This window comes from Equus przewalskii, chromosome 9, assembly GCF_037783145.1.
Source record: "Equus przewalskii isolate Varuska chromosome 9, EquPr2, whole genome shotgun sequence".
Taxonomy (NCBI): domain Eukaryota; kingdom Metazoa; phylum Chordata; class Mammalia; order Perissodactyla; family Equidae; genus Equus; species Equus przewalskii.
Genome location: NC_091839.1, coordinates 4,584,190 through 4,599,613, shown reverse-complemented (window position 1 = coordinate 4,599,613; position 15,424 = coordinate 4,584,190). Strand labels below are relative to the sequence as shown.

The 15,424-nt window shown below is 59.5% G+C and overlaps 1 protein-coding gene across 1 annotated transcript in view; it reads left to right on the top strand.

Annotated features, from left to right (window-relative positions):
- The window catches only part of PEPD (peptidase D), a 118,886-nt gene that overhangs the window by 89,236 nt on the left and 14,226 nt on the right, over positions 1–15,424 (top strand). The window contains exons 10-11 of the mRNA XM_070632531.1: positions 6,026–6,094; positions 7,432–7,509. Coding sequence (XP_070488632.1) covers positions 6,026–6,094; positions 7,432–7,509 — 147 coding nt within the window. The remainder of the gene's footprint in view (positions 1–6,025; positions 6,095–7,431; positions 7,510–15,424) is intronic.

The window sequence follows — 15,424 nt, the reverse complement described above, 5'->3', positions numbered from 1 at the left end:
GGTCGGGGCCCTGGAAGCCCGGCACCGCGTCATCCACCAGCGTTATTTACAGAACACAAAGCCTTGCCCTGCTGGGGCAGCGGCTGTTCCAGTCTCCCCACCACCAAGAGACCTGAGGCTTTGCAGGCATCGGGGTCAGAAACCCTCCAACGCAGATTCCACAGGGTCCCTGACCACAGCGCAGCTAGCTCTGAGCTGCAGTTTCTTCAGCTGCAAAGGAGGAAAACCATTCCCCCCTGCAAGGATTGATGCAAATGCTAAAAGCTGTGGATGTTTCCTATTGGCTGGGCCTGCGGGAGGTCCTGAGTGGGAAGACCTTGTTGCCCTCAGTCCAGACTTGGGTAGGGGCAGCAGGAGAGGGGCCTGGGGAGGCTCAGGGAGCACCAGGCAGAAAGAAGCTGCTGATGGTGGAGATAGTCACTGCAGCTATTGTGGATGGTCTGGGTCCCTACTGGTGCCGTTCTGGTGTCGGTTGTTCTGTGAAGCTGTGCTGTGAGCACTGGTTTTATTAATAATGCATTTTGGGGTTTAGTCCAAGGCTTTAGATCAGTCCCTTCTTGGTGACCGTGTGAATGCTACTTGCTGGTTTAGAATGTGCTCGGAGCCTCAGTGGCTCCCTAGCTTGCTCTGTGTCTTTCCAGGAGAGGGACAGGGCAGTGCCCCAGTTCACCACTGAGACCTGGTGCCCGCCTCTCAGAAGGCTCACAGAGAGCTCCGTTACAGGAGCTGGGGCTCTCCCGGGAACTTGGGCAGAGCCCTGGACGGGATGCTGGAACCGCCCCTTCACGGGAGGGATTACAGTGGAGGGGGCTCTCCTGCCAGGTGCGTTCTGATGACACCCTGGTCACCCCAGAAGAAACAAGTGGAGTAGCATCTTGCCTTCCCCTGGGAATTCACAGTAACTTGGTCTGCGCTTCCGGTTCCGCGTGAAGGACGTCCTCCTCCTCCTGCCGGCTCCGCGTCTCCCCAGCTGCTGCCTGCACTTCGGGAAAGTGAAAAACACTCCGCTCAGCGTCGAGGCGACTCAGGGCTCCTCTCTGCAGGACCACGTTTTTCTTACTATCAAGAATTTTCCTTGAGTGAGTAGACAGACCTTCCAAAGGTGTATCACACTGATTACATACTTCTGGTCATTTTCACCCAGAAAATAAAGTAGGAATTAACTAAGTAGAACATGTGTGAATTGAAAGCGACCCAGTGCTGCGACAGCTGCTCAGAACACAGTCACTGGGCTCAACGGCACAAGACACTTGCACTCCGTCCCTCTCTGTACACGCTGCTGAGGCCCTGGCCCTTCCTGAGGAGGCAAGACTTCTGGATCCGCGCGTGAGTGGGGCAGAGGCAACTGGTGGGGACCATATCGACGGAAGCCTGTGTGTGCACATCTGTCCCGGAGACGCCACATGCCTGTCGGCCTGTGCATCGGGCTGGAGGGCACTCAGAGAACCTGCTGCGCTGGAGTGTGTGGGCGCAGGTGTCTGGGCCGTGGGTCTATGCCACGCTTCTGTTTGGTTTTAAAGGAGTAGCCAAGAGGCTGTGTCTCCAAGTCCAGCCTCCTTTCCTGCAGCCTGCTGTGTGCTTTCCCTTCGAGACCTCTGAACAGTGAGGGTGGTGGTGGCTAATGTGTCCAGTCCCTAGCGCTCACTGTCTGTCAAGCATTGTTCTACGCATTTCGTACATATTAAATTACTAATGTGGCACAACAGCCCTGTGGGAGGTGTCATCCCGTTTTATAGATGAGGGGACCGAGGCACATGGATGAGGAACATGAGGCCATAGAGCCGGAAAGTGGCAGGGCTGGGATTTGGCTTTGGCGTCAGGGGCAAGGACTACAGGACAAGGGACAGGTGGGAGCCCACAGGCCCGAGGGAGTGGGGAAGTCATGAGGCACCTGCTGAAACCGCAGTAACGGTGTTGTGGGCCCTGCGTTTATCTGAGAGCGCCTTGGTCCCTGCCCACCTTCCCAGCCCCGTGTCCTAACTGCCCACTCTCCTGGACCCCCTGCTCAGCCGAGTGGCCTCCGCTCCCCTGCCCATCTTCCCTTCCACACTCCTGTTCCTGGCTCGGCTTCCTGGGACCCCAGCGTGCATCGAGGTCCAGCCTGGGAGGGGGATGATGTGGCCAGTGCCACCCACAGCCCCTACTGACCTCCCTGGCTGGCACCATCTGCCATGCTCACACTTGTGCTGCTATCTCAGCGACGCTCACTGCCCAGGGCAGCCCTTCTGCATTATCTTGGACAGCTAATGCGTTTTCTGTAGGGCTGTGGCTATCTCCTCATCAGACGATAAACCTCAGAGGGCAAGAGCTGGGCCGTGTGCCCAGGAGGCCTCCGTGGGCTGGATTTTCCGGCCTTGGGGGAGGACCAGCAGTGCTGTCCCTGGAGATGTGGATCTTGCACATCGGAATCCGCTGTCCCTCCCTGTCAGTCATCTCCAGCCTCTGACAAATGGGCCTGTCCCTCTGTCGCTGCAATAACTCCATCCACCTCCTTATTCACAGCACAGACTCCCAGGTTACTTAAAGGTTCTCGTTACGCCTGAATGCAGAGCATTCTCTTCCTGTGTCTGCCTGGGAGAAATGTATAGGTGAGGGTGTCAGAGGAATGGCTATGCGGGGAGAGTGTCAGGGACTGGGGGCAGCCGGGTGTCTGTGAGGCTGGTGGAGGGATGCGGGCAGACCCCTGCCCTTCCCACTGCTCATCAGGAAGCCTCTCTGTACTGGGGGAGGTGATGGGGCTGGCCACATGCCTTGTCAGGGCACTGCCCACCCCATCCTCCACCCAGGCGAGAAGGAGGGAGCAGGGCGAGACCCAGCAGGACACTTGTGCAGCATGTGGGAGTCACAGATTGACTGAGAGATCAGGCAGAGGTGGCCGCTGGGGCCACTGACCCTGCTGCCTGTCTTCTTGTCTGCTGTCCTCTCATGGATAGACCATTGTTTCTGAAAGTTTTGTTTTGGTTCTTTGTAAAATCTGCCTGTTCTGTTTTCATACTGTACTTTAGGTACCAATGTCTCTATCTGATGATTCTGTTATCAGAAGTCCTTGGGGGCCTCAGCCTGCTGCTTGCTGTGTCTGATAACTCTTGTGGTCTCTTTTTGGATTGTGACTTCATCTTCAGTGTGTGGGGGATGCGTTTATGTATGTGTACATGTACATATGGGTACATATATGTGCTTATATGTGTGCCTATATGTGTGTGTGTGCACAGATCCTGGCTGGCCTGGGTTCAGGGTGTGGCCGCCCAGTTTGGTTTCTGTCTGCTCCTGCCCGTGTTCCAGGTGTCACCAGTCAGGGACCAGGTTTTTTGTTAGTCTCCTGGCTTGGAGGTTTCTGAACCATCCAGGTAGTTCACAGCCAAGCCTGAACGCTGTGGAGGACAGACCCGTGCTGTGAATTCTGAGGGAATGTTCTTTATTTTTTCCCAGAGCCCAGGCAAGCTTCCCGACTGCCTCCTTTGGTGCTGCTGGGTTTTCTCTGGTTCCCTTCTGCTGAGGGCGCTCCCCTGCCCAGGCCCCAGCTGTGCGTGGGGGCGGGGCCTCAGTTCAAGTGCCCTACTTCTCATGTGCCTGAGGCCTCGTTGCTGTCCCCACATGGCAGTGAAAGCCGAGGCCTCCAGGTCCCCGAGACTGACAGCTCCCTTTTCTTTCTGGCCTCACTTTCCTTCCCGTCGTGTGAGCTCTGCCCTGAGTGGTGGAGGTGGGAAGGTTTCTGGCTGCATCCTCTGCTGTCATCTTGTCGTGGCTCCAGAGGGGCCGATGGGTAGCTTACGGCCGAGTCTGGCCACACGCTGTGTTGGTCAGTCACTAGGCCCCTGGGTTAGAGTCAGCTGGCCCCCCGCCTGGCTCACTGCACCCTGTTTTCGCAAAGGTCTAGAGGAGTCTTTATTAAGCGCTTCTTTTGCCACCATGTGAGATGTCTGTGAGCCGTCCCGTGGGAACCAGGTGGCTCTGCTGCTGCGGTCTGCCCTTGCGGCCCGAGCTTGCGAGCTCTGACCACCAGGCTGTCACGGAGCCTCACGTCAAGCATGTGGCACCCGTTCGGTGCCCCGACTCCTCATCCCCGACCCCTTGAAAGTCAGAACATGTCAGACTTGGGTCTTTCCCTGGCCCCCTGGACTGCTGCACTTGCCCCAGAACTTGGGTGTCTGTGTCCACAGCCCAGGCCCGAAGTCCCAGAGGGCGGGTCCCCGGAGGCGTGTGAGCAAAAAACCAGGGTCCCCTTGCATCCACCTGTTATTGCCACCAAAGCATCAGTTTGTCCTCACGTCACATCAGAAAAGTTAATTTAGAACAAAATTAGGTGTTGAAATCCCACTGGAAGAACTTCAGAGCCTTCTAAGCAAGGCGTTTTCAGCATGTGTTTTTCCCCTCCTCTTTCTAACCTTCCCCACCCCATGCGTGGGGCGTTGTCCACATGGCCGGCACAGACCACCCAGGGCCGGGCCGCAGTTTGCAGGTGACAGCAAGATCCGCCGTTCCCTAGTTTGGTGCTGCTGTAAGCTGTGCCTTTTACTTAAACAAGGCCGGGGCGCACAGTGCAGGCGCTTTCTTCTGAGCAGACCCACACATGGGGAAGGGCCTGGTGCCAAGACTGGCTAAGGGGCGCCACCCACACTGCTTCCTAGGCTACTGTAGAAGGTTCTCGTTTGTTCATCCGCTCACACAGATGGTATGGCCGTCCCTCTGCCGTCCTTTCTGAACCTGGCCGTTCCCAGTACGCCTGCCGCCGTCTGCCTGTGCCCTGCCCCAGCAGAGGCCCACCGTCCCCATCCCCTCTGCTGCTCCCTGAGGCCAGCTTCTGTCTGGCCAGGCTGTGTCTCCCAAGCTCAGGGAGTACTCGGCTCCTTGGCACATGGGCATCTTCCCCTCCCCGTAGCTCGCCATGCGGAGTCCCGGTGGCAGGCCCTGGGGTCTGGGCAGAGGGCAAAAGTGTGCAGAGCCGTGCTCAGAGGCTGCCTGCCAGCGCTTGGCACAGGGGGCCATGGCACCCTCCCGCTGTGCCTTGGTCTGCCGTCCCCATGGCCTCTGGGACTGGGATGGAAGATGATGGCAGCTTCAAGTGCTCCTGCCATGAATACAGTCAGCTGAGGAAGGGCATGCAAGGCTCTCCCATCCCTGGCAGGTCCTGAAATGCTTTATGTTGAGGAAGTAGTTCACCCGCAGATGCCCAGTTATCCTGCGAGGTTTGTAAGGCAAGTCTGGAAGCCAGCTGAATATGGCAGAACCGTTCCTGAGTAACGACAACTTCATAGCCAGTCGTAACAATTATATGTGATTTGTGTTTACAGTGCCTGGAAGATTCGACTCCTCCACGGACGTTCTCTAAAACAGGCCTAGAACGTCCAGGGCTCGATCACCACTTAGCACGCCCACAGCGGCCTTGGTGTTCTGAGGACGGGGACAGCGGCACAGCCCTGTGCTTGGTCCCCTGCCCTGGTGGCAGGTGGGCAGGGCAGGGATCCACCTGCTCCGACTGCTCAAGGGCCTGCCCCTCGTCCTCATCCTCCGGGCCAGTGCCCAGTGGCTCCTGCTCTCTTTTCCCTGTGCTCCTCCCCGGGATCAGTCCCAGGACCCCGGCTGTGTCCAGTGCAGGGGCCAGGAGAGCTCTTGTGTTCCTCCCTGGCTGTGTGTCCAGCCTCTCCCAGTGGGGTATGTTGTGGCCACTGGACATGGGAGTCACAGGGAGACACTCCCTCCAGCCCTGCAGAAACTGTGGTCCCTGCCCCAGCCGGTCTTCCCACAGGGCCTGGGCTGTCCTCCAGATGGGCCTGGAAGCCTGGGCAGCACCACAGCATGGGAGGTGGCGAGCTCTTCAGCCTTGCTCCCTCTCCACACTGACCTCTGTGCTTCTGTGGCCTGTGGCTGACCCTGGGCTCCAGGCTACAAGCCTCATAGACCCACGCTGGTTTGCCCAGGCCTTCCTGCAGATGCCTCCGACAAGGCCTGGGCTGAGGCTTTACACGGGGGCTGGGGGCGTGTGGGCTCCAGTGAGCCCTCCCTGATGCGTCGTCTTCCCCTGCAGTCTCTTTGAGCACTACTGCTACTCCCGGGGCGGCATGCGCCACAGCTCCTACACCTGCATCTGCGGCAGGTAAGTGAGCATCCTGGGCCACGCGGGGATGATCGTGGGAGAAGGTTAGGGGAAGGTGAGGGACCCCCCCGTCCCCCAACTTAGATGAAGCTGCTCTCTCCCCACCCACACTAGTGCCCCCCTGAACCTGGAAGTCCATCTTCCCTCCTAAGCTCCAGGAGCTGAGGTCACTGCAGCCTGCCCCAGGCTGTGCTGGGCGAAGGAGGGAGCCAGCCCGCCACGGCCCTGCCTCCCTTCCTGTCTCCAGGTGGCTGCTTTTCCAGCCACTGTTGGCCTTCCTCACCCCTTCCACTCAGGCACACACCCAGTCGGGACCAGGCTGTGACCTCAGGCTGTGACAGTGTCTGTGTGTAGCGGGAGTGGAAGGAGCTGTGTCAGTGCAGGAGGCCATGGCTGTGTGTCTGTATGTGGGTGTGTGTCCGTGTGTGGGTGTGTGGGTGGTGCTGTGGCTGTGGCTGTGGCTGTGTGGGGAACATCCATGAATATCGGTGCAGCTTGTGGCTGTAAGTGTGCACTGCTGTGGTCTCTGGGGTTTGCACAGCTCTGTGCCCGTCTCTGTGGCTGCATGTGCCATTATATGTGTGTTTTTGAGGAGCACGTCCTGGCCCCCCATCCCCTGGGCTCACCCCAGCCCGTGTCCCCACACTGTGCCCCTTGGGGCGGAGGCTCTGGCCTCTGCTCAGCCAGGACGGCGACAGCATCAGTGCTGATGTGCACGTCCTTAGCACATGAATAATACATGTGAACATCTCAGTCCTTGGAAATGTTCTTCTCTGGTGGATAGAGAGAAAAATCATTATTTCTACTTTTATGATTCCTGAGACTCCCGAACGGGGCCATAAATATTACACCCAGGTGGGGTTTTTTTGTTTTTTTTTTCCTTTGGACAGACTTAAAAGTCCTTTTTTTCTTAAAGGCTGCGCTCACTAGGGAAGCTCACTCGAGCAGAGGAGCTACTCGCGCCTGTCTCCCGCCCCACAGGCCTGCATGGCACCCCTGACACCGCCCAGGCCTTCCCAGGGGCCTCCCCGCCCTGTTTAGCCACCAGAAAAGGAGGGCGTCCCCTGACTGCCCCGCTTCCTATTTCTGTTCTTTACCTGTCCTGCCCACATCAGGCCCGTATCCCTGGCCGAGAGGGCACCGGCTTGAGCAGCCTGAGCTGGAGAAGCAGTGGGCCGTGCCCCTGTGAGCTGAGCAGGTGCTAGGGCCACTGGGCCGCCTGCCCCACCTCCACTGCAGGCCTGTGCAGCTGCCCCTGGACCTTGGTGGCAGCTAGCGGTCTTGCCGTGGGGAGGGCACTGCTGGTGATGTGAGCTGTTGACCCCTGACCTTTGCAGTGGGGAGAACTCGGCTGTGCTGCACTATGGACATGCTGGGGCCCCCAACGACCGGACCATCCAGGACGGAGACATGTGGTGAGTGAGGCTGGGAGTGAGCAGCGGGGGGCAGGGGACTCAGCCTCAAGCAGGACTGACCGCCCACTCTGGGAGGGCTGACCCAGGGCAGCCCGGCCCGCTCTGGCCCAGACAACTCTGCCCCGGCCGCTGGCCTGCCCAATGCCGCCTCGCCCGGGCTGTGGAAGCACTGAGATGGGGCGGGGACCCCGGGCTGTGGGCTTGAGGCAGCTGCCTGTGGGGCCATGGGATGGGAGGCTTTCTGAGGAGGGCCTCAGCTGTCCCCAGCCCCTGCCCAGCTGTCCTCTGCACCCAGCACCCGCCACACTCAGCCCTCTGTCTCAGGGCAGGGGCGGGCACCCCAGCCTCTGAGAGCTGCTGGCCTTAGCCACAGGACACCTTGACATAAGCGACCATCGGTTCAGGAGGGCTGAGGGAGTGCTTCAGCCACGAGGCTGTTTGCAGGGCTTTCTGAGCACCATTTCACGGGCTCCCAGCTCCTCGGGGAGCCATGGTGAAGAAGACGTGGTCAAGATCCACGGCCTCCAGCCCTCCAACAGACTCCTTTGTTGGCAGAATCACAGGTCCTGCTCCTGGAGCCCTGGTGCATAGGGCTCCCACTGGGCATAGGCCCTGCCTTGCCGCTCCGGGCCTTGGGAGTGAACTGTGGGTGTCACTGACCTGGGCCGGCCCCCCACTTGCCTGTTCTCTCCACTACCCAGACGTCAGACAGGGCCAGTCCAGGCTCCTGCAGGGCTGCCGAGAGCCACCCGGAACCCCACTGGGCCGCCCTGGCTTAGCCTCCAAACATCTGCTGTGGTCATGAACCCACAGCCGAGGGGCGAGGGGGTGGCATGCTCACTGTCCCCCTGGTTCTTGATGCCTTTCCCTCCTGTTGCTGGGGCACCTGGGCAAGGAACGTGCAGCAGCCTTGACGGAATGCTCCCCTGTGCCTGGCACCAGGGCAGTCTGTTTACGTAGATCTTCTCCCCCTGACCCCTCGAGGTGGGAGCCTCATCCCCCTCACCGTGTGCAGGTGAGGTCCCTGAGACCCAGAAGGGTACCAGGTCCAGATGCAGAGCTGCGGGGTCTGGCACCAAGTTGGCTGGCACAGACTTGGCTCAGCTGGAGACTAAGGAAAGAGATGGGAGGGCCCGCCTTCTGGGCCATGGCTGAGCCGCTGGTGGCCCCAAGGAGAGTCCAACTGGCCTCTTCAGGGACTCTAGACCCCTGTAACCCCTCCTAATCCCTTTAACTCCGGCCCTTTCAGGCTGGGCTGGGAGGACAGAATGTGGGAACCCAGTTCCCGGGCAGAGGCACAGACCCAGCCACACGAGCGGATCCCAGCTGTCCAGTGGCAGCTCTAGCCAGTTAGAGGGCCCTGCCACCAGGGCCATGTGGCCATGAGTGTTTCTCCTCCATGAGCTCGGCCCACCCCGGAGGAAGTGGCAGCTGCTCCACTCCCCTCTTTATCTGCCCCAAAGAGGGTCCTCACCCTCTGTGTTCCTGGTGTGGCCCCTATGAGTGGGTGTGACTGACCAGGGCACAGTGTCCTTCAGGCCCCCGCATGCCCGGCTACTGTGGCCTTGGCCTCCTGGGCAGCATGTGACGCATGTGTCTCCAGGTGCAGCTTTAGAGACAGTGATCCAGGGAGTCCCACGGATGTTAATACCAAGCCCAAATGGGTGGTTTTGTTTTTCCGGTGCTAACTTTGAGATGTCGCCAGTAGAATCATTGTGAGTTTGTTATAGTCAATTTATTATGCAGCATTTAGAGCAACACGTTTTGTTGATTAGTGCTACTGCCGGGTTGCTGGCGGCATTTATAATCCATTGTTTTATTGAAGTTGATCTGCCAAGCGCCCACTGGGTTTGGTAAATAATAAATCACTCTGTTATCCCAACATAAAAGCACGATACTTTATTATAAGGTATGAAACCAAAATAGGAGCACAGTGCAGAGTTTTTCCTGAAGCTGAGTATGTCCCAGAGCAGTGGTTCCCAGGCCCGCTTGGCGTGATGCACTCTGAGTCCGTCCCTTGATGCCGGGTGAAATTTCCCCAGAGGTATTTTCACGTGTAGTGATGGGGCTGTCTGGGGGCCAGAGCTGGTCCAGGGCAGTCAGTACTGGAGACGGTGGGGAGTGGGCGCCCTTTCCATCCTTCTCCCCGCAGTCCCAGACGTGCCCCGACACTGGGGGAGCCTCAGAGGAGCGGGGCTGTGTGATGAGTGCAGAGTCCCCAGTTCAAGTCCCTGCCCCCCGCCCCCAACTGAGTGCCCACTTCTGAGCCTCCCTCTCTGTGTCAGTCACTGGGGGTAGTACAGCCCCTCACTCGGGGAGGATTCAGAGATAGTGAGGACCACATGCTAGAGCATGGAGCCTGGCATAGCGTGGCCCTCGGTGGGGGAGAGCTGCAGCGTGGTGGCCATCCCCAGAGCCTGCAGGCAGGACCTCACTGACCTGTGCTCCAGGGCCTGAGGCTCACCTTCCGGCAGCTGGTTCTATGACAGACTAGAGGTGGGAGCCACCAGCAGAACGACAGCCAGGCCTAGTTTATTCACAGAGGGCTCTCGAGTCATGTGGCCTGCCTGTTCTGTGTTTTCAGCCCCAAAACTGTCGTCTAGGTGTGTGCCAGGTGGAGTGTGAGACTGGCCGGGCCCACCTCCATGCCTCTGTCCTTCAGTACCAGGAGTTTCCAGGAGCTGGGCTGTGGCCACTCTCAGCCTCGGTCATCACCCTGTCATTGGGGCCCATCAGTTAGATGGCTGGTTTTTCCTCCACATCAGGCATGTCCCCTGGGAGCTGAGAACAGCCTTTCGAGGACCACTCCTCACGCCATGCCTGCTCCTCCGGCCCCTTCCGGTTTCTCTCAGGCTAGATGCTGCCCCGCTTGCCCTTCGTGGGTCCCAGGGTGAAGAACCAGACTTTGGTGTGGCTTCAGATCCCTGGGCCCCTCCCGTCGGCTGGTTCAGAGCCCCCAGGTCTCCGGTGGGGCCCCGGGGGCTTTGCTGTTGGCCCTCAGAGCCCTTTCCCACTGTGTCCCTTGGGGTTCCCGTGAACCGCATCACCAGGTCAGTGCCCTAGAGAAGCCGTTCATTGCTTTTTGTTTTCATTTTTAAGGCAAGCAGGCAGACCTTCTAAAACAGGGTTGCAAAAGTGTGGTGCCCTTGCTAATTAGTGCTCTTCGCGTGCTCACCCAAGGGGTGATTTCTGAAGTTGTTGGATGCCCGTCCAAGGTGGGAGCCCCACAAGACCCCTCCCAGCAAACCAGCCCCCACCACGTGGGTGTGAGCCCAGATGTGGCTGGGACCCCGCCCTGGTCGTCCTCCCAGAGAGCCCTCCCCTCCCACGACCAGCCTGGGCTTTGGAACAGAGTGCACACGAGGGGTGGAGGCAGTGGGGGCCAGCGGGGAGCACCGTCATCCAGGTTTAAATCCCCTGGGAAGCTGGGCCCCTGGAGTCGGGCCCATTCTTGCGCTGGACTCCCAGATCTGAGGCCAGCCTTGTAGCGCTCCTTGCCTCTCCTGGGCGCGCAGGGCAGGCTCACCCCTGTGGCAGGGCTGGGAGGGTCCAGGGTGTGCCTCCAGTGGGCTCCGATTGGGAAAACAACTGGGATACCCCTCCTCACCTGCCGCCGCCTCCCTCTCCCCCGCATCAGATCAAGTGGCATGGAGGGTGTTTCCCAGGGTAGGGTGCCCTGTGGCCCCTCTCAGAACCTTCTAGAACACCAGTCTAAGGATGCCCAGGCCTGGATTGCCCAACTGCAGGCAGGATGTGGCTGGTTGGTGACAAGCTGGACCTCCCAGCTCTGGCCAGAAGAGGGCAGCGTTGTCTCAGGACGTGTGCCTGGCCTCTTCCCCATGGGCGGTGGTCCTCTGAGCATGGGAGGGCCGCCAGCCTGGACAGCAGGGAGAGGCCTGTCCCAGCCCCTTGCTCAGCAGCCAGCCAGTGTCATCTCCCCCTTCTTGCGTGTCGTGGGACAGGACCCCTTCTGTCTCCTTTCCCTGATGTTGGTCTGCCTGAAGCCACACTCTCAAAGGCCTTGCCCTGCTGACCGGCAGAGGTAGGGGCACAGCTGGCCAAAGCCTGACTTCTCTTTGCCCAGAGAAATAAGGCCTCCTGGGGAGCCCTGGAAGGCAGTGGCGCTGTGGCTGCCGCTCCTGCTGTTTGTCACATCTCCGAGCCAAGTAGCATCAGAGTCCTTTGCCACACGGCTGCCCCCGAGCTGCCCCGTCCTGTCCGCCCACAGGTGAGGAGACAGTCCTGTGAGGGCTTGTGGCCAAGGCAGGCTCTGTTCCCAACTGGCCACCTTCCTCCTGCCCCCAGCACCTTTACCAGCTGCCTCCATCCTGCCCTCTCTCGGGTTACTTGCCTGTTAACTCTGCAGGTTTGATGTGGACCAGACATTAGTTTAAACTGCTTGGGAAGGGTGCCCCCTCCTCACCCACTCCGTCCTGAGCCATCATGCCCTGGACAGCAGCCTGCGTCTCCATCATAGGCATCCTGCCTGCACCCCTGCGGGCTGCGAGGTGCTAGCTGGTCACCTGGGGCCCCTGCAGCCCCCTTGGCATCCCACAAGCCGGGATGGGATGATTCTGCCGCCCCTGGCAGCTGCTGGGTCTTGTGTTTGCCTGGCGTCTGCAGACTGCAGCCTCACAGAGAGCGAGTATGGGGCTCTTCCCAGCTGGCACAGGGGCTGTGGCAGGGACCTCACACCCCACACATCCTGGTGCCTGATGTCTCAGTCAGCTTTGGAGAACTGGTGTCATCTCCAGGGCCTACTTCCTAATGCCAGGCCAGCCCAGACCCCTTCCCCTTGCTGTTTCCTCGGAGGAACACTCGGTTGTCACCAGCCAGCCGTCCTGAGGCCCTGATGGTCTTAAGGACATGCCCAGTCTTCAGGGCAAAAGAACACTCTCAGGAGGGCACAGGCCCTGGCCAGCCATCTGTCTGAACCAGTGGCCGTGGTCGTCACCGTTCCATCCAGTCAGAAGCACCCTCCACACCCCAACACAGTATCGTGCGTGCAGATACACCTGATTGTGACCAGACACCGTTCCCACGTGCTTTCTGGCCATGCTGTTTAATTCATGCCTCTCACTCGCACCCACTCAGTTGGCTTCACAGCCCACAGTTTGAAAAGCACCGGTCCAGACAGCCCGGGTGCTCGCAGACATCATGGGACACTCACTGCTTACCAAACAAGTGAAATGAAGCATGTGCTGTGCGCGTGATGCCGACTCACTCCCTCCCTGCGGAGGCGGTGGCCCTGACGCCCGGCCCTTGCCCCCCTGTGCTGTGGTGGCGGCAACCCTTAGGGTGGGCAGCGGCCGTGTCCTACCACGCATCAGGCCAGGTACTGTGTAGTGTCCTTCCTGGGGACTTGGGCCCACACTGGTGCTCTGCTTCTCTACACGTGATCCGTAGAATGGTGACGACGGTTCTTTCCAGACACGTAGGAGGCCTCAGCTCTTGTCACCGTGTGCTCCAGGGCTTGCTGGCTGTGGGGCTGGGCTGGGGAGCAGGGTTGTCCAGAAGGCAGCGGGGAGAGGTCTGCTTGTTGAGTCAGCCTGGGGCGCTGAGGGCGCCTCCAGGTTCCGAGTGGTGGCCTTTGCCCTGCTGCTCACTTCTGGGGCTTGGCGCTCCCCAGGTCTGGTGGGAGCAGGTGGGCAGCCCGTGTGCCTCGTCTGGAGGGGCTGCCCACTGCGGCACAGGAACAGGCAGGGGACTGGTGTGCCTTCCGCTCTGCCTTGCACTGAGGTCTGCAGGGAAGCGGGAGTTTCCTGCTGCTCAGAGATCCCCAGCCTGGCCTGGGGTGCAGACTGGGCGGCAGCAGGTTGGGGTCTGAAATGCTCCTGCTCTCGTGCAGAGGCCTGTGCGTGTGCACACACATGGGCATGTACAGTGTCAGGGTTGGATGAGAGGTAGCTGAGAGCCAGGCCACAGCTCAGGAGATTAACATGAAGCTACCAACTGAATGCTGGAGCGTGTCCTCAACGCTCTTCCCCAGCCTTGTATCACTGGCCCAACCATCTCGTAGGCCTTCCGCCTGTGGGCTGGCTGGTCCCTGCAGTGGGGCCCAGGGAGTTGAGGGGGGCCTGAGGAGGGTCTGGGCGGGCCAATGGTGGCAGGTAGCCCGGGCATGAGGCTGCCCGTGAGGAGCCAGCGGAAGACAGAACCTCTCATCCCAGCCAGGAATAGAACCAGAGGAACACATGTGAGGAACGAGACGCCAGCATGTTGCTTGGAGATGTGTAAGATCTCCCCAGATGTCTTACATTATCACACGCATTCTCCCGGCCAAAGATGGCAGGGTCCCTGATGGTGTCCCCAGGCAGCCGGGGAGGAGGGACCCTGCATTCTCGGCAGAGCCAAAGCATGACTGAGTGCTCCATTGTCAGTTTGCGTTCAGAGATGAAGTGGACACAGAGGAGTTGGAGGGAGGTGATTAATAAAACGGATGGCTTCCGTCCCTGGATTCCAGAATCGCTTGAATCTGAATCACTGATGCGTGTAGGAACTCTGAGGGGGATTTAAAAAAACAACAAAAGAGCAGAAAGATAGGGAACTGAGAACACAAAAATAGCCGTCAGCCCCGTGCCCGAGCGTCGCCGGGCAGGATGGAGCTGGCCGGCTGGGGTCCACTTCCTTCTCCAGAAAGCGGATGACTTTGAAACAAAAAGTACAGCTGAAGTCTTCTGGAATCTGAGCGATAAAGCCAGGCTGGCCAAGGAGCTCCAGGCACCCACCACCCCGTGTTCTTTGCGTGTTTTTGAGGAGAGTTTGGAGAACTCGGTCAGGCGTCTCGTCTGCCGGGGGAAGCGTCTTGTTTTCGCTGCTCCAGAGGGCTCCAGAGGGCTCCAGTGTTGCGTGTGTTCTTGTGGGCTTCCTGGTTTTTTAAATAGTGCAATTTCTGTTTTTCTTTGAGATCAGCAGAGTCCCATAGATCTTCCTGCCCGGGGCTGCTACAGCTCGCCCTCTGATGTGGTGGCCCCAGGAATCTCTGTCCCCCACGCTCCTGGCTCTGTCCTGTCTGCTCAGGCCATTCCTGGATGTTCTAAATCAACAAACCACAAGCCTTTTTCCTCTGTCGCCTCTGAGGAGCCCAGATGGAAAGCTCGGCTCCCCTAGTGAACTGGGCCGAGGCACCACGCAGCTCTGCTGCCCACGACTGCGGGCCCTAAGAGGACACCGACCTGCACCAGGGGTGGCGTCTCCATTCTAAGGGTGGAAAAATGAGGCCTTGGAGGCCGAGTGCTAGATCTAGCCGGGTCTGAGCTGCTGATCCCCCGACTCAGGGCTTTGCTGGACCAGCGTTGAGAGCCTCGGTTTCCCCACGGTTTCGGGCTAAGATGTGCCCCACCCTCCTGGCCAGCCGTGGGGGCCGTGCTCTGGGCAGGGGTAAACCTACAGACAGCTGTCGCCCAGACATCACGTCGCACCTGGAGGCCCTGGGAGCAGACGCCTGGGTGTGCCTGCTCGGGCCTCTCTGTTTCGTCCTCCCGGCTCCCGTGCAGGGCTTGGGCGGGTCACCTCAAGTGAGGCCCAGCCCCCCCATCAGCCCGCCTCAGACAGGGTCCCCCAGAGTGTGTGACTTTGACCCAAAGCGAAGTTCCCCTGCCCTGCTGGTGGGGCTCTTCCCCGCCCCTGAGAGTCACCTGAGGTGTTATCTGGGGCCTTCTGCACTGTCGACTCTGTTTATGGTGTTTTGCAATCGGAAAAAGACAAGAGATTACAAAGTGCCCGGCCGGGGACTTTGGATTCCAGCAAGGCGTCCAGCCATCCTGAGCATTCAAGTTCTTCCTTTAAAACTCTCTTTGTGTGGAGTAGCTGGTGCTCTGGTCAGGCTACGTGGCCTGACTCCTTGTTCCACTCGTAGGGCCAGGGTCCCCCACTCTGTCATGCGGGATGGGGGCCCCCAAAGGCAGGCGCACAG